This window comes from Megalobrama amblycephala, linkage group LG2, assembly GCF_018812025.1.
Source record: "Megalobrama amblycephala isolate DHTTF-2021 linkage group LG2, ASM1881202v1, whole genome shotgun sequence".
Lineage (NCBI taxonomy): Eukaryota > Metazoa > Chordata > Actinopteri > Cypriniformes > Xenocyprididae > Megalobrama > Megalobrama amblycephala.
Window position 1 is genome coordinate 49,804,706 of NC_063045.1, and position 24,909 is coordinate 49,829,614.

Sequence of the window (24,909 nt, forward strand, 5' to 3'; positions counted from 1 at the left end):
CTAGCTGTTCATCAGTCTTATTCATCCATCCATCCATCCATCCGTCCGTCCGTCCGTCTAGCTATTCATCAGTCCTTTCCATCCAACTCTCTATCCATCCATTCACCCATCCATCCATATTTCTTTCTTTCTATCCATATGTTCATCCAACCATCCTCCTATCTACCCATCAGTCCACCATTCCATGGATACTTATTAGATTATGTGACAAATAATCGAACAACTATTACAAATACGTATACGTCCCATATGGATATCATCTGTATCTTTATGTCAGGTTGCTTATTGAGAACTACATCCATAAATTAGTTATCATAAATAGCTTGGTGTTTTTTAACATTGTCTGCATGTGTTTCTCTGCAGTCTTTCATCAACGGTTTGTTACCTGGTGACGACTACGACGTCCCCCCACTGCGTCATTCCCCTCCCCTTGTGGACCATAACCAGAGGTGAGTGCCACACACACACACACACACACACACACACACACACACACACACACACACACACACACACACACACACACACACACACACACACACACGTGCCACTCCCATCCCTCGAGCCCTGCTGTGGCTCTTGTGTCCATGTTGATCATAATCACTGCAAAGCAGCTCAATCTGTCTCTTTATTCTGAATGGAGCCTCACAAACAAACAACTGACTGTTTACCCTGCCCAATTCACTCATATCGTCTTCATATGATTACAAATGACCTGTTTACCGCTCTTGAGCACTGTGTTTTTCTGTGGACTTGCGGATCTCATTGTGATGCCAGTCCAGAGCATCTTTCCCTGCTTTGCTCATTGACCTGCTTTTGTGGTGTTCCAAGACTGAATTATTACATTCTCGCAAGTCATTTCTGTGGTGAAAAGACAAAAAGATCATGTGGACTTAATAAATGTGTTAATGTGATCCAGGGATTGTGTGCACAGGCTGCATCCTGTATATCTCTAGAGGTCTGTCAGAACAACACACACACACACAGCAATGTTTGGACACATGTGCACCAATTATGCAAGAGCACCAGGATCCGGAGAGCATGTGCTCTTTAAACAAACATAAAGGCATACACACACACGCACACACACATACACACACACACACACACACACACACACACAGCAGTGATGGACTTCCTGTGGGTCTTTTGAGGGAATTAAGCAGAACCAGCATATGAGAGGTTGCACTTAAAGCAGCAAGCCATATTTCCTCTTCTGTCACAAATGCTTATGCTCTTTCTTTCCCTTATTGCGCTCTGGGTTTTGAATTTTTGGAATTATGTTATTATTTATTATTAGATAGTCAAGAATAGTGGTGAACTTAATAAACTTTGCCTCTTATCTTGCACCGTTTGTACTACATACATACCTCACATTATGCTGCTTGTTCAAGAGAGATATGCTGTTACTTTTCTAAATGATTGGACTTGCGCTTTTTACCTGGGTAATGATTAAATTGACTTTTGAGAAACAGCAAAGCAACATCTAAAAAAAAAGATACCTTAGCAACCGCTTAAGGCTGATTTATACTTCAGCGTCGGACCTACGCCGGGTTGTGTTGTGTTGAGTATCAAAACAAAAGCCGAAGAAGAAGCAACTCGTCATGTACGTTGTCAGAGAAGCTTACAAACAGAAACGGCAGAGAAGCAGCAAATGGGTAATGACTTTTGTTGCAGTTTGACTTCATGTGTCCTCTAAAACAGAGTGTTTTTTCATTCATAGTGAAGTTGAAAGCGCTCGCTCTTCTCCGAGTGCTCCGCGCCATTTTTTTGACCCGAGGGAGGGGTTCTAGCAGACCAATCACAGCGCTTGCGGCCCGCGTAGAATTGACGCGTTGTTACATTTTTGAAGAGGTGCATGTCAGGCTACGTCGTAGGCTACGCGTACACTCGACGCAGAAGTATAAATCAGCCTTTAGCAGCAAGTTAAAAACTGCTCAGAACAGCTTAGTAACTCCAGTGCATGTTAAGATGTTTTTTTAGATGTTGCTTTGCAGTTTCTCAATGCAAAAGTTAAAAATAATAGATAAAAAACTGTTACTAAGGTGTTCTAAATACTGTAGGTATGATGATATGGAATAGTATGTTGCTATACAGTCAATAAAGTGTTCTAAAGCACTGAATGCCTTAGTAACTGCATTGCAACATACCAAAAACTACTCAATACATTGTTATGCTATTGCTAAGTGTTCTGCTTATTGTTAATACGTTGCTATACAGTTGGTAAGGAGTGGTTTTCAGTCTAAATACCTTAGCAAACTACTTTTTACATTGCTATGCTGTTTCAGAATGTTTTCATGGGGTTGATAAAATGTCTAAAGAAAACACTCAGAACACTTCATAGAAATTGTCCTGACTACCACCCATGGCATCCTAGCTCTAGTCATTGGTTTGGTTGTCAGTGTTAATGGCTTCATTCATGCAACAATGTTCTGCTCCTCTCAGCAGTTCCTGCTACAAGAAAAACTGTGTTTCTGTCACCACTTTGACAAATGAAACCGAGGTTCTGGAAACCACAATGGCTGTTGTTTAGAGCCCTGAAGAATAGTGTTGTGTGTCTTTGTGGTATTTGTCCATAGAGCTGCGTCAGTGTGTTTATAGAGGCTGAAATTACTGTATTGTGTATATATAAATGTGACCCATGCTGGCAAAATGAGACGCAATGAGCAAATTATCAAAAATTAGTTATTATTATTGTTATTAACCTTCAAAATAATGTATGATTTGTTGGAATCTGACAAAAAATGACTGAGCTACACCTGTTTGAAGTCGATAGAGTAAGTCAATTCTGAGAAAAATCAAGTTACAGTTTTCTTAAGGCTCCAACACAATCACCTAGCAAACATACCTTAAAATCCCTGTTAATAACACCTAATTTGGCATAAACTCATATCTATAGAAAGAAATATATATTCAACTTTTTTTGTGTCACATGGATTTAATATAATGTTACACATCAGATGTTTTTCCCCAACAGTTAACCAAACGTTCACTTAAGACATAACAGATAATGTTTGCATGAATACTCACCTAGTCAGATTTATTTATTTATTTATTTTTTGTATTTACTGTAATTCTGTGTATGTATATTTCGGGATTGTGCACGCGCTTCGGATCTGTCAGCGCAAAAGCTTTTGTTTACATCAGCATGAGTTTGGAAATCAGATCATTTGGAAATCATTCAGATTTAGCATTTTCCTTCAGGTCAGTCCGTTGTTCACAATAAAAAAAAAAAAATCTCTTTGAATTTCCTGTGCAATCTTGTCCTTTTAACAGTTAATGGGTTTTCCCGTGCCCTGCTGACACTGACAGCTCTAGTCAAGGATTTGTTATTTGCATCTTGTTTCGTGTTCACAGCAATTTTCCATATAAAAGTCTTTGCGACTGAGTGACTCGCTCATTAAGAAGATCTTTGCCGCCATCTAATGGCGTAATAAATGTAACATCTGTTGCTGTTCACGGTCAGGGACTATTTTTTCCAGCGGAAGGATGGCTTTTAGTGATTTTACGTTATGAAATTGATTTGAATTGAATTGAGATGAATTCATTGATAAATATTTTTTGGCTTTAATATTTTTATTGTGTTGTAACCGTTTTATAAAAGCAATAAGCCCTGCTCTGCGTTGTGCCTAACATCGCCCCTTAGCTGTTACAAATTCACTGTAAACCACGGCTTCTTGGGGCTTATTACTTTATACAGCAGTTCTTCCTGGTTTTCCAATCTGATTGGCTGAGAGGTCTTTCCAGCCATGCAATATTCTACCAGTATCACCACGTTTCACCATTTGAATCACTCCGCTGTCAGCATTCTCACAGCAAGTGTCATGGCGGACGAGCAAACCCACCATATTTTTACTGTTATTGTGTAACGGAATGTAGTTTTAAGAGTTTTTTAGGCAGGAATATAGTTTAGACCTCAAATATGCGATTTATATGTAAACACAGTGCCTATTCGAAAATTTGCTTAGACGCTTTTGGAGATGTGAGCTCCAGGCCATCAGCGGCCGTTCAGCACTAATGTACCCACTCAAGTAAATTCTCGCCTGAAAAATTCTTAAAACTACATTCCGTGACACAATAACAGAGTATCTATAAAAAATATGCTCGTCCGCCATGATGCTCGCTGTGAGAATGATGAAAGCAGAGTGATTCAAATGGTGATACTGGTAGAATATTGCATAGCTGGACATCTCAGCCAATCAGATTTGAGAGCCAGTAAGAACTATTGTAAGTGTAAGTATATGTACTTATACTATACGTATACGTATATATATATATAATATACACACACACAGACACACACACACACACACACAGAGAGAGAGAGATAGCTGGGTAGTAATGGTTACATGTAATCTGGATTACTTAGATTCCAAAAATCAAGTACTTGTAATTAGAGTAAACAACTTTTTAAAATACTTGTAATCAGTCTACAGTTACTTTTTTATGGATAACATGATTACATATTATTTACACAATGGCAGTAAGTTGTTCACAGTAAGTAAATATGTTTTAAAATCATAAGATGTGATTTTGTTTTATTCAGTGTTACTATCAGCAAACACTAACAGGTACATTAGTGTTAGTATTTTGTAGTATTAACTGTCCATTGCACTTTAAAAAGAATCTGTTGAGGCTCTTGTTGGTGAATACAATATATTTTTTTGAAATATATATTTTTTCTTTGTATCAGTCAAAATAGTACAAGATTATCCTACAATATATGTGACATCAAATAAGGCTTAGCACAAAAGTAATCTAAATGTAATCCAAAAGTAGTCAGATTACGTTACCAAAAATGTGTAATCTAAGAGATTATATTACCGATTACAAATTTTGTCATGTAATTTGTAATCAGTAACTGATTACAATTCATAAGTAATCTACCCAGCTCTCTCTCTCTCTCTCTGTGTGTGTGTGTGTGTGTGTGTATATATATATATATATATATATATATATATATATATATATATATATATATATATATATATAATATATATATTATATATATAATATAATATTATATAAAATAAATTCTCCGGGCACACTGGATTCTTTGTGATGGGCATCGCACACATCAACATATGTTTACTTTAAAGAAACACAAACACACCACTGACTTGGAACTGTTTAGGGCACTTTCCACCTCCTCAAAGGAAGCAAAACTTGTGAACCTGTCATCTCCCTCACTCATAGGTGTTTTCACACTGCTTTGGTTGGCTTCTGTTAAAGACTTGGCAAATGTACATCCATAAACACTCTCTTGATGTCTTGGAAACAAGGAACACTTCGAAACACTTAAAGATCTTTTAATGAATCGCTTCATCAACACATGGAGATTAAGTGCCTAAAGCGCCCTCTAATGGTGCATTGCGGTAGCAGTTAAAGTTTGCCTGGAAAACCGCCCATAGTATCCCAGCAAGAGCTAGTTAACCTATCTCCCCCCCAGTAGGTGCCAGTCTGTTTAAATATTGGACGTCTTTGCATACTTCAGCCCAGCCTGTGACTCTTTAGTTAGAGCATTACGTGATTAAACTGGCTAATCTCACAGCGTCCAGCTCACACACTGCAGAGTGCTTGTTTCAGTGAGTCAGCATGAAGGCGGAGAACATCGTCCAAATCCCCGTCAAAGAGCCTTTTTCCAAGAGTGCTGCGGCATCACTTATAATGCTGTCATCTATGTAAATATTTACATATGGTTATTCCACACTTTTCTGTAGTTTGGGAGCACATGAGTTGGTTTTATTTGAGTATTTGCTAATGCAATAATTCATATTTAGAGTTAGGAGTTGTTCAGATCTGTTTCAAACTTTCCATGGTACATACATGAATCATGTCTCAAATCATGTGGTTTGAGTGAAGGTCTGCTCCCATAACAAGCCCAATATATAGACCAAAATATCATATAGTCTATAAACACAGCAACCACAAAGCAAAATGCTCAAAACTACATTGCTATGATGTGGTTTAAGTGTTAGGAGTATTTTTAATACATTAAAGAGTGTGGGCTCTTTTTACACCTAGCAACCATCTGGAGCACCCTATCAACCATTTTGAATTCCTAAGCCACTTAAAACTTCCCAAACATTGTGGCAACTACTTTTGAATTAAGCAAACACATAAAATGAAACTTAAGGCTGAATGCTGTTTCTGTGGTTAGAGAACCTGATCTTCAGCCCATCTTATGCCTGAAGCATCATGGGATTGCGTGGTTCTGATTCTGTGGTGTCATTTGTGCCTGTACATGTTGTTTAATAAGTTTTGTTTTATCTACAGACACACCAACCCCTTCACAAGCCACCGGAGTCTGACAGAAAAAGTGGAGGACGAGTATCAGATTCCATCATCACATCCCGTCTGCATCACACAGCCGCCCGTCTGCATCCCCTTCCGCATCCCCAACAGGTAAACACACAGACGCAGTAGTGAAACAATGACTGTTTTAGCATCCAATTAAATGTGTTTTCTCTCTTTAAAGGGCTTTAGAAAATGGCTTGTCGGATCTCTCCACAGACATAAAGAAACATAAACCTCCAGAGCACGGTGAGAGAATACACACACACACACACACACACACATATACAGTACACACAATCTCTCATCTGTCATCTTCATTTTCTGTATGACCATCTTTTAGTGTGATTGTGGGAGTTTGTGTGTGTTTGTAGCATCAGGGACTAAAGTATCCTAAATGTGGCGGCCAGTGGTTGTTGGAGTCAGTTGTTGCTGACATGGCGTTTAGGCCATTTGTAGGTCAGTATAACTGTGTGTTGTGTTCCTCAGGTGGGCTTGACTCTGGTTCATTGATTTCGGGTGTGGCTCACACCACACAGTGCCCCCTGCACAACAGGACACCCTCAGACTACGACATTCTACTGCCCCCTCAAGGTAGCCGATGACACAGCGCCTCAATCTCATTGGTTGCCTGATTAGCTGACTGTTTAGTGGTGTTCATTTGTTGGTTTCTGCCTTCACTATTGCACTAGGTTACACAAAACGAGCTGCGAACACCAATGCAGTCTTTGAGTCACTAAATCTCATTATTAGCTTATATTATATGAGCTGTTGGATGTAGTTGAGGTGTGTTTGTGTGGTGCTTCTATTCAGACACTCAAGATGAAATCTTTTTTTTTGTTTTTTTTACGTTTATTCACCTTCACTTCCATAAATCTTTGTTTTTAGCTTGTTTGATTTTATACAGACAGATTCATGAAGACATCAGTTTGCCTTTCAGTTTAATTCAGTCATACTACTGTCATAAACTTACGGTAATACAGTATATTACACTGCTTAGTTACTAAAATCCATTCTTTTAGCCAAATAATTGAAACCAAAATGCAGTTTCCCAAAAATATGAACTCTATTTCTGTTTCACACAAGTTATAAATCTGTTAATTTTGTGATTTACACTTCCGTTCAAAAGTTAGAGGTCAGTAATTATCTGTGGCTACAATTATTTGATCAAAAATACAGTAAAAACAGTATTATTGTGAAATTATTAGAATTTAAATAACCATTTTGTGTTTGAATATATTTAAAAATGTAATTTATTCCTGTGATGGCAAAGCTAAATTTTTAGCAGTATTCCTCCAGCCTTCAGTGTTACATGATCCTTCAGAAATCATTTTAATATGTTAAGTTGGTGCTCAAGAAACATTTCTTCAAAACAAACAAAAAATTCAGAAGACATGCAATTCATGCCTGAATGATATTTTAGCTCCATCTGTTGGTGAGAAGAGGAACTGCTGAGGCATGTAGGAAGACTCAACCTCTCTCTCATTCTCTCTGTTCTCCCAGCGTCTCCAATGGAAGACCTTTTCAACTCTCTTCCTCCGTCCCAGCCTCCTCCTCCTCCCCCCATCAGGAACAGTTTTACAGAACCCTCCTCCTCCTCACCCTACCCCAGACCTGCCCGCCCCTCGTCTGGACACGACCACTTCCTGCTCAGCCCTGGTGAGGCCAAATCCCACGTATCTGACTATTAATATAGTATAACTATCAAATACTGCTGTATTTGGGGTTGTATTTGATGTCTAATTACCAGTGTGTTTCACAGACACGTTCATAGACACATTGAATAACTCGGCTCCTAATCCTCCCGTGCGGAGACTAACCGGTGACAACATGAAGACGCCGTTCAGGGCTCCTCAAGACTACGATCAACTGCCTCCCACCTCAGGTATTACTCATTGCATAAGGGCTGATATAAAGCAAATAGTTTTTGTCTTGGATGATGATTGGTCTATACAGTTTAAGCTAAGCTAAAATAAACATTTCAATGGTAGTTTGTGTACCTTTTTAAAGGTATAGTTCACCCAAAAATGAAAATTCTGTCATCATTTATTCACCCTCATGTCGTTCCAAACCTGTAAGACTTTCATTCATCTTTGGAGCACAAATGAAGATCTGGATTCACATGGATTACTTTTATGATGTCTTTACAACCTTTCTGGGGCTTGAAAGTGGTAGTCGCGTAGCTGTCTATGGAGGGACAGAAAGCTCTCAGATTTCATCAAAAAGATCTTCATTTGTGTTCTGAAGATAAACTAAAGTCTTACGGGTTTGGAACGACACGAGGGTGAGTAATTAATGACAGAATTTTCATTTTTGGGTGAACTTTACCTTTAATACTTTTTATTAATATTAATACGCACTATAGTTCAAAAGTTTTGGTCAGTTTTTTTAAGATTTTATTTAGCAAGGATGCATTAAATTGATCAAAAGTGACAGTAAATATGTTTATGATTTTACAAATTTTTTTTAACTTTTTTTTTTTTTTTTTTTTTTTAAAGTATCAGTTTCCACATAGCTTAATGGTTTTCAACAATGATAATAATAATGTTTATTGAGCAGCAAATCAGCATATTAGAATGATTTCTGAAGGATCATGTGACAATGAAGACTGGAGTAATGACTCCAGATTTGCCATCACAGGAATAAATCACATTTTAAAACATATTCAAATAGAATACAGAAACATAAAACTGTTCTTTTAAATTGTAATATTTCACAACATTACTGTTTTTACTGTGTATTTAGTCGAATAAAAGCAACCTATGCAATAATTATGAGCTGAAAAAAATGACTAACACTTCTAGAATGAGCCAAAAATACACCCGTAATATCCTGATAAAACAGCTGTGAGCACAGTGTGTTGTTATGAATACATAATAGCCGTGCAGGTTTATTAAATGAAGCCATTAGCCATCGAGATGAATGCGCACAATGAATTATTAATTATTAGCCCGTAATGGGTTTTTAATGCGTTCCGAGTCTTTTTAGTCGGCCTGCTACCATCCACTCTCAATGGCCCATTTTGACTAAACACTCTTTGTTTCCTGTTTACAGTGGCTGGAGATTGCTTCAGGGCACCTGAGAGACCTCCAAAACCACTTCCCAGGATCATCCCACCAGACATCCACAGAAGACCGCACGAATCGTCCCGGGAGAACGTAGACGCCAAGATCGCCAAGCTGATGGGGGAGGGCTACTCTTTTGAAGATGTGAAACGAGCGCTGATGATCGCGCAGAACAAAGTGGACGTGGCACGGAACATTTTGCGGGAGTTTGCGCTAGTCGCCCCCAGGCAGGGCCTGTAGCCCGTGTCAATACAATTTCAAACTATGACTGACTCTTAGTGTACAAGCCGCAGGCTGACTTCCGCTTGCTTTCGTTTAGCGCACCCGACAAACGAGACGAAAACGTGTGCTTTTTTTTGCCAAAAGGATCCTAACGGAGTGTTGCGTTTGTAACGACGGCATCCTATGAAAAAAAAAAAAAAAAGCCTTGTGTTTACAGTGACGTGGCTTATCTGCAGCACTCAGGTCATCGTCATTACAGCTCGGGATGTTCGGGAAGAGAGGAACTGAAATTGGATTTTTCATATTTGGAGGTGTCCAGCCACATTTTAGGGTGGGATTGCTACATCCTTCAAAGCAGTGATGTTTGTATTTCTCTCGAATTGGCTGGACGGAAATGAGAGCAGCTCTGAACGCTTCTGTTTGTGTTGCCAGTGTCTGCGGGCTGTTCATGCCTTTCCTGCCACCGCTGCTGCCGCACACACACATATACACACATCCAGTCGCTCGTTCCTGGCCTCTTGGGTATCATGAATTTCACAGTAATGGCTCTCGGTGTGACCATGTCTCCTTTATCTCATTAATTCGCCGTGAACATGACAAACCAGATCAGATCGTTTGAGGCAGAAAGAGACGAATTTCGAATATCAGGTTCACAGTTCTCTTTCTGTCCGCTTTTTTTTTTTTTTTTTTAGCTTTTTATCAACTCTTAACGGACGCCTTCAAGATCTGAGTGAATTCCAGCGTTAGCAAGCAAGGGCTAATATGGTGGTTTCATTTTCTGTAAATAGAAGGGCCTGTCAACTCGTGAATAAAACAAACCCGAATGTCTGCATCCCTTTGGAATGCATCAGTCCCTTATTTATTTTCGATTCAGTGCAGGAGGGAGCCACCTAAACCTTTACCCTTCCCTTCTTTCGGTGCCCACTTGCACTGACGCCATATGCAAAAAAAAAAAAAAAAAACAAGAACTGGACGTGCAGAAAACAAACCAAAAACACGCATTTTAATGGCGTCAAATTGAATTTGACATAATAGTGATGCTCACAAACTAAAGATTTAAAGCGACACTCCAGCGACGACTTCATTCAAGGCCTTTTGGGAATTCTGGGAATGGAAGCTGGACCGCTTCGACTCCTTTTCCCACTGGCTGTGTCATTCCTCCCCATCAGGTTTTCTCTTGAACTTGAAACTTCATTTTTGCACTGGTCTCGCTCTCCATCTTACACTTGAAAGTCTGAGAACTGAGTGGACCCTCTAGCGGAAGAGGACGTGGCCTTCGACAGGTCTGCAGGGGAACGGTTTCTGTTCATTTCCCCTCTTCTTTTTATGAGAGATGTGTTTGTTGGAAAATGCCTTGTGGATCATTTAAAAAGCAGTGATGTGTGCAATTAATTTATACTTTGTTAAAAGTTTTCTCTGAGATTATTTTCATCTTTCAGTAATGTATGTAACCCGTGATCTGTTCTTGTGGAAAAAATGTTTTATAAAAGCCAGTATTAACATCTGCTGCATGTGATTTTTTTTTTTTTTTTTTAAATCATTGTGCATGGAAAAAGAAATCCAGATATTTTCTTCAAAATGTACACTTTATTGTCAACAAAAGTACAAAAACAAAAGTCAGTATTTACAATACTTTATGGCCTTCTTTTGCGGTTACCCTCTTTGGTTTCACTGCTGACCTGATGGTTCAAAATATGCTAAACATGAACATTCAAAACACTCCTTTGTGGAGATGAAACAAAACAGGCGAAAGCCGAGTTTCTTCTAAGTATACGTGACAAAGTGAGATTACAGTTTAAATAATAAGGGTCTCTTTAGTGACTAAGCAGAAGCACAGCTAACCTTGCATTTCTCACACTTTATAAATAGCCAAACACAAGACATTCAAACATATTTACAGCCTCTTTAAACCATGTGAACGGAACAATGCTTCAAACCATCGCTAAAGACTACAGTGTCGGACATCAACCTGACAAACATCGAAAATGATGTGTGAAAACAAAAAAGATGCAGTTTTTGTAGTCTGAGGGAAGTGCAAAACAAAGGCTATACAATGAGGTTTCACATTAATATACTGACTGAAGTTTGCCTTCCGATACTGACTCTTTCTGTTAAGGCAATATAAAGGGGCTATTCTTTTATATTTACTTCCTACCAAAAAAAATAAAGTCTCTGCATGCAAGGTCGCTACCACCCAGTCTGATACCGAGAGCGGATGTTTGCTCGTTTATTTATACTATATGCGAGTCACGTCAATGTCACTACGTTAAACTCTAGCGGGCCGTGTCCAAAACCCTACAACTATGACATCATGCAATGCAACCTGAAGGCCACTGGGTGTAGCAGGATATTTCCCTACGCTATGCTAATTTTCTAAACCCGTTTTCACTACTCAGCCACTTCAAACTAGAGGAAATAACATGAATGTCACGGGGCAGTGTCATAAAGAGGTACCAATAAATAAAACATGAGCGAACAGATGTGTAACAGCAGTGAATTCATCGTTCTTCCAGCATCCGACCGCGATCTTAGGAGTTTTTGATGAGGGACTGTGCAATTTCAATATGTAGTCTCACAATCCTTATTTTTTTCAATAATCCCAACGTTAAGCAGAGCGAACGTACTCCCCTGACTTATTTACACAGACCTAAAAAGTGTACAGCGAATTTACATGTTTTTTTTTTTTTTACTATAGGGGGAACAAAACAGCTGTGCCCACCACATCAGCAATGCGCATGAAACGAGAACATTCACTGGGAACACAAAAAGAAAAATCCAGAATCGATCAAAAGTAAATGCAGTCCTCAGTGCAGACTAAATATACAACACAAGTGGTTTCTCTTTTACACTCTTGGATCGTGGTGGGGAAATTTCATTTCTTTTTTCTTTTAGGAAACTGTTCTTTTGGAGTAGGAAATATTCTGGAAACATTCTGCGATGCGTGACGCAAACGAGCAGCCTGAAGGAGGCGTCGCTGTCCAATCAGATGTCTGGAATTAGATGATTGAAGTGTGTAGTACTGCACATTCAGTGTGACAAGGCCTCTTTCCTGGTTCATACCTGACATGACACACAAAAACAATACATGTGATTTGAAAGATGAGAAGAAAAGACTAGCCTGATATTAAAGGGATAGTTCACCCAAAAAGGAAAATTGTCATTAATTACTCACCCTCATGTTGTTCCAAATCTGTAAGACTTTCGTTCATCTTCAGAACAGAAATGAAGATATTTTTACTGAAATCTGAGAGCTTTCTGTCCCTCCATAGACAGCTACACAACTGACACTTTGACACTTCAAAAAGTTCATACAGACATCATAAAATTAATACATATGAATTAAGCGAGTTTGTCCACTTTGACGTGGGAAAGTGCTTAGAGCCACGTCAGGGTCTGAGCAGACGTACGCACTTTTCCTGGTCTCAAATCAAAAGCCTGATTTTTACTGCAGGTTTTGGGAAATCTAAACCTGACAGCAATATAGTGTCGGCCCATTTCCGGCCCACATCTGGTCTGCATGTAATCCACATGTATCAGATGTGGACCGGATCTGGGCCACACTATGTTGCTGTCTGGGAAGCTATTCTTGCAGCTCGCTAAGGATTTGGACGATGACTGGTGATCTTTTATATCTAAATGACATTAATTAGGTGCCGTTTAAAACGTGGAGAAACCAAGATTTCACATCCGAAAGAGAGGTGTACGCTCGTTTTCTGTGTGTACGTTCATTCTATGAATCTTACGCACATCTGAAAAATGATCGTAAGATCAAATTTAGAATGGTTTCTGCACAACATTTTATAAATGAGGCCCCTGATGTGTGAGCTGATGATTGTTTATATGTGAATAAAAGCCTAAATTCAAATTGTTCATCATATAAAGTGATTGTGTCTCTTCAGAAAATTTGGACTAAACCACTCAATTCCTATGTGGATTAGTTTTCCAATCTCTTATGAACTTTTCGAAGCATCGCATAGCTATCTATGGAGGAGCAGAAAGCTCTCAAGTTTTATCAAAAAGATCTTCATTTGTGTTCTGAAGATGAATGAAAGTCTTACAGGTTTGGAACAGCATGAGGGTGAGTAATTAATGACAGAATTTTCATTTTTGAGTGAACTATTTAAAATATTGAGTTGGCATACTCAATATTGCACTTATTTCAAAGCCAAATACAAGGTTCTGCTGCAATATACTATTATTTACATCACATTGTAAGAATAGTGGTCTGAAATCTCACTGATGAAAATATGTGCAATTCAAATGAAAGACATGCACAACCATCTATGAAAGAAAACATCTGTCATGACTAACACAAATTTTAACACCTTTTACCTCAGTGGAAAAAATAACATCACCTAAGCCTCCATGGTGTGACAAATGAAAGATTCCTCACATTAAGCCACCAAAATGAGAAAATGAGTTTCAAATCAGTCACAATGTTCCTTACCTATCTGTGAGAAGCGGAAACTGACTCAACTTGTATATGATACTCAGAGTGACAATAATCTGCAATGTTTTTGACTAATAATAAAAGTAAAAAAAACTATAGTGAATAAACTGTAATATATATATATATATATATATATATATATATATATATATATATATATATATATATACACACACACACACACACACACACAGAACAGTTCTGTCTGGTTCTCGAATCTGATTGGCTGATAGCCATGCGATATTTCAGTGATAACAGCACTCCTACCTTTTCACCGTTTGTATCACTCCGCTAGAAGTGACCGTCATAGCGGACGAGCAAATCCAATGTAATTTTTGCAAATACTACATTTGTTGTACCACGAACTGTAGTTTTAAGAGTTTTTTAGACCTGAAATATGTGACTCATATTTAATAATAGCGCCTATTTTACAATTTGTTTAGACGTTTTCGGAGATGCGAGATCCAGGGCATCAGCGGCCGTTCAGTGCTTGTGTACTTATAGTGGTTAAACAAGAGACATAATTCAATTTTAGTACATAAAACGGGCAACCTTTTGTCTTATTAATCTATTATTTGTTCCAGAGCAAGTCGAATTGTGCTATTTTAAATATGATAATAATTAACTTACATCCTTTATATAGCATAGCATATTGACTACAACTAGACGGGAAATATCAGACGAAGAGCTGTTCTCCGCTCTTCAAATGCATAAAACATTTCCCTTTATAGACAGTGTTTTTTGAGTAAAGAAAACGCTTTACAATTTTTTTTTTTTTTCAAACATCAGATCTTTATTTACCTTTGCATTGCACAGACGAGATGAAGCGGCTCAACGTTCCTTCGTTACTAGTTCTAAAGTGACGTTTTAGAATTAGTAACGGAGGCTTGGTCCAACTGTCAATTTGAGATTTGAATCCGTGGCGGAAGGAAGTAGTAGTGCTGCACAAAAGAGGTTTTTAGAGACACCCCGTTGTTGTTATTTATTTACACACTCGTGCCATCGAACTGTTGTATAAACGCAATATCACACGAGTAGCCGTGCGATATGGCTGTATATCAGCACGCTGTGATTACCTATATAATATATATAAAAGACTTAAGATACAAAAGCCATCTGAAATTTTCTTCTAAAATGAGCATTTTTATCAAGCTTTTATATTTATGTTCAGTTATTTCACTTTAATGGCAATGAAAAGGACCTATTGATTGCCATTAAAGTGAAATTACTGAACCTGAATGAGTTTGATAAAAATGCTCATTTTAGAAGAAAACTTCAGATGTCTATATATATGGTTATTAGGGCTGTGACGGTAGGCATGACAACCGCGCCACCGCGGTCGTGGAGTGTCACCGGCGGTAGTGTGACGTCATATATAATATATATTTATATATCTCAGAGATCGCGTTAACTGAAAATTTTCCGTCTTTAATGGAATTTGTGTAGCAGTGACGGAAAAAATCCGTCCGTCATTTTGACAGATTATGTAGTTTATATGTAAGATTGTTGTAATTCCCACTCATGTCCAGTAGGTGGTGAGTGCGCACCAGTGTGGCAGCAGAGCGCGAGTTCAGTCTCCAGATTAAAATGAAAACGATGCGCTTGGTTACACCAAGCGGCAACCTCCCCCTTTCTCTCGTGAAGCCAACACGGAAGTAACTTAAACTGCGATTCATCGACTGGCCGCTAGGGACAGGCTCCAAAAGGGAGCAGAATCTCATAGAGTCCCATGTTAAATTGGCCAAGTTTATAGCAGAAAAAAACATGTTTACAAGTTGGTTCAAATTGTGGTTTTGGTCTATACTGCTATTTTTGCCCTTCATGACAACTCTGAGGGGGGTGAATTTTTTTTATAACTCATCCGTTTAAATTATATTAAGCCTTAAAGTTCTGCATAATTAAGGGCGTGGTCACTTGAGTGACAGGTAGATTGCGCTGCTGTCTGTGAGCCGTCATGTTACCTCAGCTGCCGCTGAATTTGGCATCTCAGCCGTATTTGTGTTCGATTATTTTATACAATTATAAAATATGGCTTGCTGCATAATATTCGAGACTGATGTGTGTCTGTGTAGATGTGCATGCATGGGGAAGAGACACAGAACACACGTTGTTGGATCGTGGCATTGGCTGAAAGTTTTGATTGTGAGATTTACTACAATGACAATGGCGGGAGGATATCAAAATCCGACAGCACTGCTTGGATATTATAACTAAAACTGCTGCACTATTTTGAAAAAAAATATACTTTGGACACGGGCTCATTTGTTTGTTAGATACGATCGTATACAGTTTTACAACATAAACGCTGCTCAGATTGCATCCTTTCTTGAAGAACAATGACAGAGAGCAGATCATTCAGAAGAAATGTGACATGTTTTTTTGTTTTGCAATGGACACTCATATTTTACCCAAGTGCCACGGATTGGATTCATCTCGCGATCTCTATTTCATTATAAAGGTATGAAGTCCCATTTGATTTTCCATGTTGTTATTTGCACACCCAACACTACTGGTGTTGGAGCATCTATATCTTAAAAAACACCGTAGATTGACAGTAAACCTTTAGAACGTTCTGATGATAAAACTTATCTTCATTAATATTTTAGATCGTATCTAAGATAGATAGATAGCTCCTTTGCTGCTAACATGGTCACGTCGAGCTAGGCGGGCGTGGTTTCAGCAACCAGTCATATCAGCTCAAACCACCTCCCCGCCTCTTTGCCCATTTTCAGTTATCCGGGAGTGACGTGCGGTGACGCGCAGCTAAGATGGCCGCGGCCTCATTTTCGCTTCAAAACTGCTGTTCAGAACTCTATGGGTGACGTCACGGACGCTACGTCCATATTTTTTTACAGTCTATGGGTTACACACAGACGAGCACCCAGTTTAAGTAAATTGTATAATGATAAAGTTACTTATGCATGCTTAACGTTACTTAATTAAGTTTTTCTATTTTTCTTGCTGACTATAAGTTTATGGTCAACGAATGGCTTTTCTGAGGTATAATGTTAGGAGACATTGTTGGCAACACTGACTGAACTGACGTGATACAGATTTCGGTAAGCTACTGTATCTTTCAACATATTTTTTTATTTTCATTCATGTTTATTTTGTTCTCTACAGTAGTAAAGAGGAAAGGATGATCGCATTCACGCACAATCCATGACAAGAGTTCAAGATGAAAACTGAAAGTGACACAGCTTGTCTTTGATCAACTTTCTTTTCATAGTATAAATAAATGCAATCCTATGCCTATTTGCTTATCCTGTAAGTTCGTGAATAAAATGTCTTATCATTAAAATATAAAAATTAAAATGACGGGTAATATTGATTATGATGGATTTTTTTTTACGATCCTGTCCATCAAAATGACGGCGAAACGCAAGTCTAACACAATATTATATATATATATATATATATCCCTTCGGACTCCACCACCGCAACACCGGCGGTTGTTGGTGATTTACCACTGCGGTAGTAAAAATTTGCCACCGTCACAGCCCTAAATGGTCATTAATATTTATTGCCAGTGAATTACATGTGTGTGCATATGTATATTGCACATCTTTACTGAAAATAAATATTACTGGCCATGACAGTTTTTTGTTTTTTCAAAAATAAATACATTTTAGTAATACATATACACTATTTAATTGAAAATGTATTACATTTTATAACTAGATTTTTTATGTATTCATTTCAAATATCATGCAAGTCTCATGGCCAGTAAAAAATATTAGTGCCAGTTTTCTTAATTCACCCACCATTGGCAGGTGTGAGTTTTACACCCGGCTCTGAGCTTTGAAATGTCCAAAATGCAAGAGAAAAAATCCTCACCTTTTTCATTCCTTTTGACGCCTCTCTGCTCTTTTAGACATCTGCTTTATGATTGTTCTCCTCCAGTTTCTTACTCTCCTCTGAAGTGCCTGTCTCCTTCTCTCCGGTCTTCCAACTGCCTTGTCTAACAGAACAATTTTACCTTGATTAATCTTTCAGCACATTTCAAACTGAGCTCTGCGGCTAGACCATTTTTGACTCACTCACTTCTCTTGTCAATCTGAACAAATCATGATGATGTATAACAGCAGATACTGTGACTTTTACTGCAATCATATGTACTTCATCTAAAGTACAGGTTGTAATTTAAACATAGAAGATAATTTGGGCCTGAAATATATTCTTTTTTTTCATACTCTACTTGTTTTTGCAAAGTCATGTTCAGTCTTACCTTGTTTTCTTGATATAGAGCCAGTAGATGAGTCCCACCAGAGCAGCGGCTAGGAAAAGTCCAACCACGACACCCACAATCACTTTGGCCTGCTCTGCACCATCTTCGTTTTTTTCTAAGGGTGATGGACAGATAAACACTTTATGATTTCCTCTAAAGCATTATGATTCTTGACAGGGAAAGGCAATCCTGGGAAATGAAAAAAATAATTGACAGAATCCCACTACTTGGGAAAAATGAAAGCTAAGAATATTTCAAGATGACATATTTCTGCAGGTACCGCAGCTAAAAGAAACGATTAAAGACGTGAAGCACAAAGTTTGCATGATGTCAGGATGCTTGACACCCTCCGACTCATGATCTTAATTTCTAATTCATTTTAAGTGAAATTCAAGTGAATGAAATCAGATTATCTTACCTGGTTTGTGCTTGTCCTCCTTAAATACTGAAATCAGATATAAAATTAAATTAACTTTGGGTGCAAAATTAAACCAAACTGGCATTTTAAAACAAATTTGGTAGAAAAAAGCCACCACCCAACCGTGGTTTGATGCAAAACTGATTTAAATCAGAAGTAAGTATTGTCCAATCAGATTCTAGTAAGGAAGATGACCACAAGCATGCGATAGCGGTCGGAAAAGAGAGGAGGAGAAGGAGGAGGAAAAAAGATAGCAGTCCAAGCACCCTGACACAGACAAACAAAACCCGAGCCAAAGCGAGAACCAAGAGAGAAAGAGAGCGTCTCGTGCCCCGTGAGTGAACAACAGGACCTGAGAGAGAGCAGCCAGCCCTGTCTTTCCAGTGTTCACACCAGGACACTAATAATAATATTAAACTAGTCAACTAAATCACCCTGCGTTTGAATGGTGCAACAGGCAAAACTGTGTGAAACATGCTAGTTTTCACAGATCTCCTCACATGCACATAAGAGATGTTAGATATGGCATCTACTTATCAGGGCTGTCAAACTAGTCTATTGCCATGAACAAAATACATGTCATTAATGCTCAAAATAATATAGTATGTTTCATCTATTTCTGTTCAAATAAACTATTTCAGTGTTTTTGCACTGTATACAAGTGTGTCTGATCCCAAACCACTATAAGGTCTTATTAACCATCTTAAGTATAGCCTAATGGGTCTTATTAATCTAAATCTCTTCTTGACAGCCCTATAATATGAGCCTTTTTAAAGGGGTCGATTGAGTGGTTAGTAAGCGGTCCTTAAAGCGGGAAACCCCTTCAGCGCGTTCAGTACTTACGGGAAAACACGCTAATCTCCTTAGTGTCGTATCCGAGTTTATTGGTCACGTGACAACTGACGGTGAGGTTCTTACTGGGCTCCACGGTCAGTTTGTATGTGGCCTTCCCGTTGACATATGATGCTTCATCCTGCAAGACAAACAGACATTTTCTGTTTATGGGAAAGTTATTTTCTATATATGTTTTATATTTAATTAAAAAAGAAAAATAATAAAAAGCAAGAGTCAGCAATAATTTCTAAGAAGGTTAATGTGAAGTTGGCTTAATTATGTAGGATCTCTTTGCTTAAGGCGCTATTTAATACACCTCACCACTAGAGGGCGCGAACGATCCTCAGCTTATTTAGTATCATGTACTCTGCACCACACCCAGCGCTAATGGAAACTCTCACAGCAAACACACACACACACACACACACCTCAGAGTTTGGAAGAACGAGTGCAGTGTGGAGCTAAAAATCTCACTGTCAGTAATCACACAGCCATTAAATGAGTCTCCATCACAAAAACACTTCAATATCCGTGTCATTAAGGCAGACAGTGAGTGCTGAACCCCTCACAGAGCGCAGGATGAGTTACTAATGCCAGCACTGTGATCCACAGGAACACACAGCAAATCAGCAGCAAAATATACCATAAATAAGCAGCCATTAAGACACAACCAAACCCCAATTTAATATAAACACATTTTTATTATTATTATTATTATTATTATACACTGCCGTTCAAAAGTTGGTAAAAGGGTTGGTAAGTTTTTTTTTTTTTCTACGTCTGAAATATTATTACAATTTGAGATAACTTTTCTATTTTAACCTATTTTAAAATGTAATTTATTCCTGTGATGGCAAAGCTAAATTTTCAGCATCATTACTTCAGTCTTCAATGTCACATGATCCTTCAGAAATCAATCTAATATGCTGATATACAAGAAATATTTCTTATTTTTATCACTGTTAAAAAAGTTGATTTTTGTGGAAACCATTATATTAAATAGAAACAACATTTATTTGAAATAGGAATCTTTTGTATCACTATAAATGTCCTTAATGTCACTTTTGATCAATTTAATGCATCCTTGCTAAATAAAAAATATTAATTTCTTAAAAAAATAAAAGCATATTGACCCCAAACTTTGTAATGTGTATAAACATGGAAACATGAATTTTAATTTAGTTTTGTAATTGTTTTAAATTTGTGTTTATTTTAACTGGTTTGTATTTTTAATTTATTTTAATTTAATATTTATTTAATATTTTATATATTTATATTTTATGAAGTAAGAAATTATACCAAATTAATCTAAATTAAATAATAATAATAATAATAATAATTTGGTTACTGCATTTTTGCTTTTAAAAGGATGTATTATTTTTGATATTTTGTAAAACTACAGTGAACTAAGTGTGTAATAAATGGTTGTATGTTTACAGCACTAATAAACACTTGTCTTGGATTTTATAGGAGTCAAAGTACACAGGGTGTGACTCCATAACCCTACAGGAAGCACACCAGATCTAAACTCATTCATTTGAAATGCATCCACTGGGACCAGCGAGACACTGAGAAGCAGGAAAGAGCTAACTGTGTGTGTTTGTATCAGGGTGTGCCTGCGGTACTGTAACGGTGAGTGCTGGTCAGACTGCTCTCTATCAAAACCCAAACACTGTGACTCATGGGACACACACACTATGTCTGGAATATCTGGGGTAGCAAAGACACAAGCACAGTGTTTCCGACTGTAGTAAGTGAAAACGGTGTGGGGTAAAGTCAAGGAGAGTCATCAACTCCCCTCAGAGCTGGCAGAGAGAGGAGTTTGGGAGACAGATGGGCCTCTGTGGAAATTTGCTTCTTGTCAAAAAAAAAGATTGACAGAAGCAAAGTCTCCCGAACATGGGACGAATAATAAGGCTTTGTATGTGATTCCAGACAGTTGTGTCCCAGGACAACTGTTCCCTTTAAAACGTAAATTGAAAGTTGGCTCTTCCCTTCTGGGTGCTGAAAACCTGCGACTTCAAACACCTGTGCACCTTTCATCTTTTCTAGACCGGAATCAAGTGAAATATCTGGGCATCTTTCCCTCTCGCATAAAAATGTACAAGGTACAAGGTTCTTTCGGGACAACGGTAATGTCGGTGATGAACAAATCAGGTCAGATTCAGTTTATATTCAGTCTGACAGTGACGATGACTTACGTTTGTTCCGTTGACACTCCACTGCACGTCAGGTTTAGGCGAACCCTCTGCCTCACACGTCAAGACTTTGTGTTTGCCGTCATTGCTGCGATGCTTTGTCAGACTTGTAATTTTTGGAACACCTGGAGATAATATAATATATAACAAAAATATATCAATAAACAAAAATATAATATATATTAGAGCTGTACAATTAAAAGATTGCTATCTCAATCCGGAACATTCAAATCTGTGTTTGCACTGCCGATGAACCAGAGAAAGCAGCTGTTATGTATAGGTAAACAGCTTCAGAAACAGATTTTTCAACTACACAGTATCATTATTTCTCTCTTACAATAATTCAAATAGTCACAGAAGTACTGGGATAAAAGTTTATAGTTCGGATATAAACACTGATGTCTATGGTAGCAAACAAAATAGAGCAGATCCACTTTTTTCAGATCCCCTCGATTACATTGGTACACCACTAGGTGGCGACAAATGACGTAGTTGTCATTGAATCATTCATTCAAGAGATTTGATCAAAAACGCTGATTCATCCAGTAATGAAACAAGTGAAGTCTTTATGAGTGAGTTATTGAATCATTCATTCAAACCAATTTTTTTTTTAAATAATTCATTCTAATTATTTAAATAGACTGCAGCAATTAACATTTTATCAGAAACTCCAGTAAACTGTGTTATTTTATTTAGTTGTCTGTTAAGAATCATGGGAGAATCGTGATATCTAGTTGAAACAGACAAACAAACAAAAAAATTGTTAATTAATTTATCCAGAATCATGTAGCTTTAGTATATACATACTGAAAAAAAAATCCTTTTTTTTGTTTTTATTTTTTATTTATTGGAAATATGACTATAATAAAAGTGTGTATAATAAATCATACCTTCTACAGTAAGCTCGAAGGACAAACTGCGTCTGATTCCTTCAATGGACACGTCGCACACATACAGGCCTGCGTCGTTATACGACAACTGAGAGAATTCAGGCAGTTTGTCTAGTTTACGGTTATCCTGGGGAAATTGAACAAATAGTTTGTTTAGCATGACTTGGAGTACTAAAATGAACTGACCCAGATCTGTTAGATTCCTTACAATCTCTTACCTTAGTCCATGTCACCTTTGCTTCATTAGAAGAGTTCTTTTCCAATGACACAACCAAGTTTTCCCCGAGCTTCTTTAACACCTTTCCTGTGGGAGTGAGGCTTACATCCAGAACTAAAAGAGAGAGACAGAAAGAAAATAAGAGATGACAAGTGTGTATCAGTCCGCTGCAGGCTCCTTTTTTGTACACCTGTCCCTCAAAATATCTCAACCACTGAAGAGGCTGAAAAACATCACATCTCTCTGCCAACTAAAAGCACTAAGGGGTCCTTTTCGCACCCCTTTTTCCTGCCTGAGACATTGTTTTCTATCCTCGCACGCACGTCTGAGATGCCACCCGCTTTGAAACCGTGCTGCACAGATGCCGTGAAATACATCTGAATCTCCAAACCGAAGCGTCACTAAATCCACATTATGGAGATCATCAGGCCTTTTGAACCAAATAGACACACACGCACACACTCACCCCAATGAGAATTATTGAAAGGCCAAGAGATTGTGAGCTTTATCAGCGTGCAGAAGCCCGTAGCAGCCTCAAACTCGAGTCAAAAACTCCTAATTAAGCTGTCTGCCTGGTGTCCCACCCCCTTCGCTAATCCTACTGAAGATAGAATTGATTAACGTTTCACCCGTGCAGTTATTCGTACTATAAAGGAAGAAATTAATTGGAAAGGAAGAGTTTGGTGAACTCTGGATGCTCATCTGTTCAGCGGCTGAGTCAGTTTATTCAGGCTTGACTACAGCAACACTGACTCAAACAATGGATTAAGTTTGGGTGAGCTAATGTTGCTAGATATTAAACGCTGCATCTTTTGTCTTTTACGCCCATTTTTATATGGTAATTACAAAAACATGATAAAATTATCTTTATAGTAGGCCTATTCATATTAACACATTCCACATTTATGAAAACAGGTAAAACGAAAGTGAGACATAGCGAATAGGTAGCTAATATTTCCAAACGTTTTTGTTTTTTTATTTTCCCAGAAAATGCTTGTACAATTTTAAACGCGTTTGCTTAAGTGTATTTATTCATGAACTATAAATGTAAATGTTATTTCTCATTTGGCTAGGTGAAACCTGTGTGCCATTTAGTCAAGGCGTTGGTTAGTAAATGATTTCAGTTATTTCAATATCCTTACAGCCGAAAAGTAACAAATCCTGCAACGACACCGACCAAACAAATAAATATAGCAAACAACAGGATGAAAACGGCGAATTAGTGTCATGGTTTTTGCCACAAAATACGTTTTATTGCGTCCTGAAAGCGCATACTCTCTTGTGCTCTCTCTCTTTCAAACGTACACACGCACTGTATAGTACGGACACACACTCGCACAGAAACATTTTGTTAGCGATGCTCTGATGAATTAATCAGTAATATAGTTTAGCAACTTAAAAGATACATGACTCACCAGCGAGGTAATATCTATACGGTCCTCGAGGTAGATAAACTTATAGTTTCGCTATTAGTAGAGACACTGCTGTCGTGAGAGACAACTGTGCGGTTCTCAAGGTAGATAATCTTATTTCACTATTAGTAGACGCTAATTTACATATGCTTAGTCTCTCTCTCTCTCTCTCTCACTGCGCTAATCAACAGTATTATTCTGCTATCAAGGCTCAAGCTTCCGTTACTAGTTCTGAAATGACATTTTGGAATCAGAAACAGCTTGAGATGAGAATCGTTAGAAATTAGTCCCACACAAAAGAGTGTTTTAAGGACAAAAACCTAACAAATGTCTTGAAATACAACACTGGAACAGTATTTTGGAGGTGTGGTACCCGTAGTATAAGTGGAATAATTGACTCCGGGCCGTTGAATTCTTAGAATATAATGCACACCCGAGGTGTAACAGGCAGCCATTCTGCTTCATGTCGTGGCCGCATTACCACTTTGGGTGTGCATTATATTCTAAGAATTCAACGGCCCGGAGTCAATTATTCCTTATTTATATTAGTCTCTAATAATTATAAATTATAAACTTATAAAATTATAAACTTATAAACCTTGCACTTGCTTACTTTAACACTTTGATGGGCAATCACAATTAGTATGTGCATTCACAATCACCCATGTATGTTATTTTAAA

General features: G+C 37.9%; 2 protein-coding genes across 4 annotated transcripts in view; one reads left to right on the forward strand and one right to left on the reverse strand.

Annotated features, from left to right (window-relative positions):
* The window catches only part of cblb (Cbl proto-oncogene B, E3 ubiquitin protein ligase), a 75,247-nt gene extending 64,164 nt beyond the window's left edge, over positions 1–11,083 (forward strand). The window contains exons 13-19 of one of the 2 annotated variants that reach the window (XM_048180146.1): positions 364–449; positions 6,277–6,405; positions 6,479–6,543; positions 6,784–6,888; positions 7,798–7,953; positions 8,057–8,179; positions 9,349–11,083. In XM_048180146.1, coding sequence (XP_048036103.1) covers positions 364–449; positions 6,277–6,405; positions 6,479–6,543; positions 6,784–6,888; positions 7,798–7,953; positions 8,057–8,179; positions 9,349–9,599 — 915 coding nt within the window. In that variant the 3' untranslated portion in view covers positions 9,600–11,083. The remainder of the gene's footprint in view (positions 1–363; positions 450–6,276; positions 6,406–6,478; positions 6,544–6,783; positions 6,889–7,797; positions 7,954–8,056; positions 8,180–9,348) is intronic. The other variant, XM_048180150.1, reaches the window with a different exon arrangement.
* A 65-nt stretch (positions 11,084–11,148) lies between these two features.
* alcama (activated leukocyte cell adhesion molecule a) overlaps positions 11,149–24,909 on the reverse strand; it is an 86,368-nt gene continuing 72,607 nt past the window's right edge. Inside the window, exons 9-16 of one of the 2 annotated variants that reach the window (XM_048180165.1) lie at positions 22,818–22,930; positions 22,600–22,726; positions 21,713–21,834; positions 19,521–19,650; positions 18,678–18,704; positions 18,260–18,374; positions 17,869–17,992; positions 11,149–12,641 (exon numbers count right to left, since the gene is read on the reverse strand). In XM_048180165.1, the coding sequence (XP_048036122.1) occupies positions 17,902–17,992; positions 18,260–18,374; positions 18,678–18,704; positions 19,521–19,650; positions 21,713–21,834; positions 22,600–22,726; positions 22,818–22,930 (725 nt within the window). In that variant the 3' untranslated portion in view covers positions 11,149–12,641; positions 17,869–17,901. The remainder of the gene's footprint in view (positions 12,642–17,868; positions 17,993–18,259; positions 18,375–18,677; positions 18,705–19,520; positions 19,651–21,712; positions 21,835–22,599; positions 22,727–22,817; positions 22,931–24,909) is intronic. The other variant, XM_048180158.1, reaches the window with a different exon arrangement.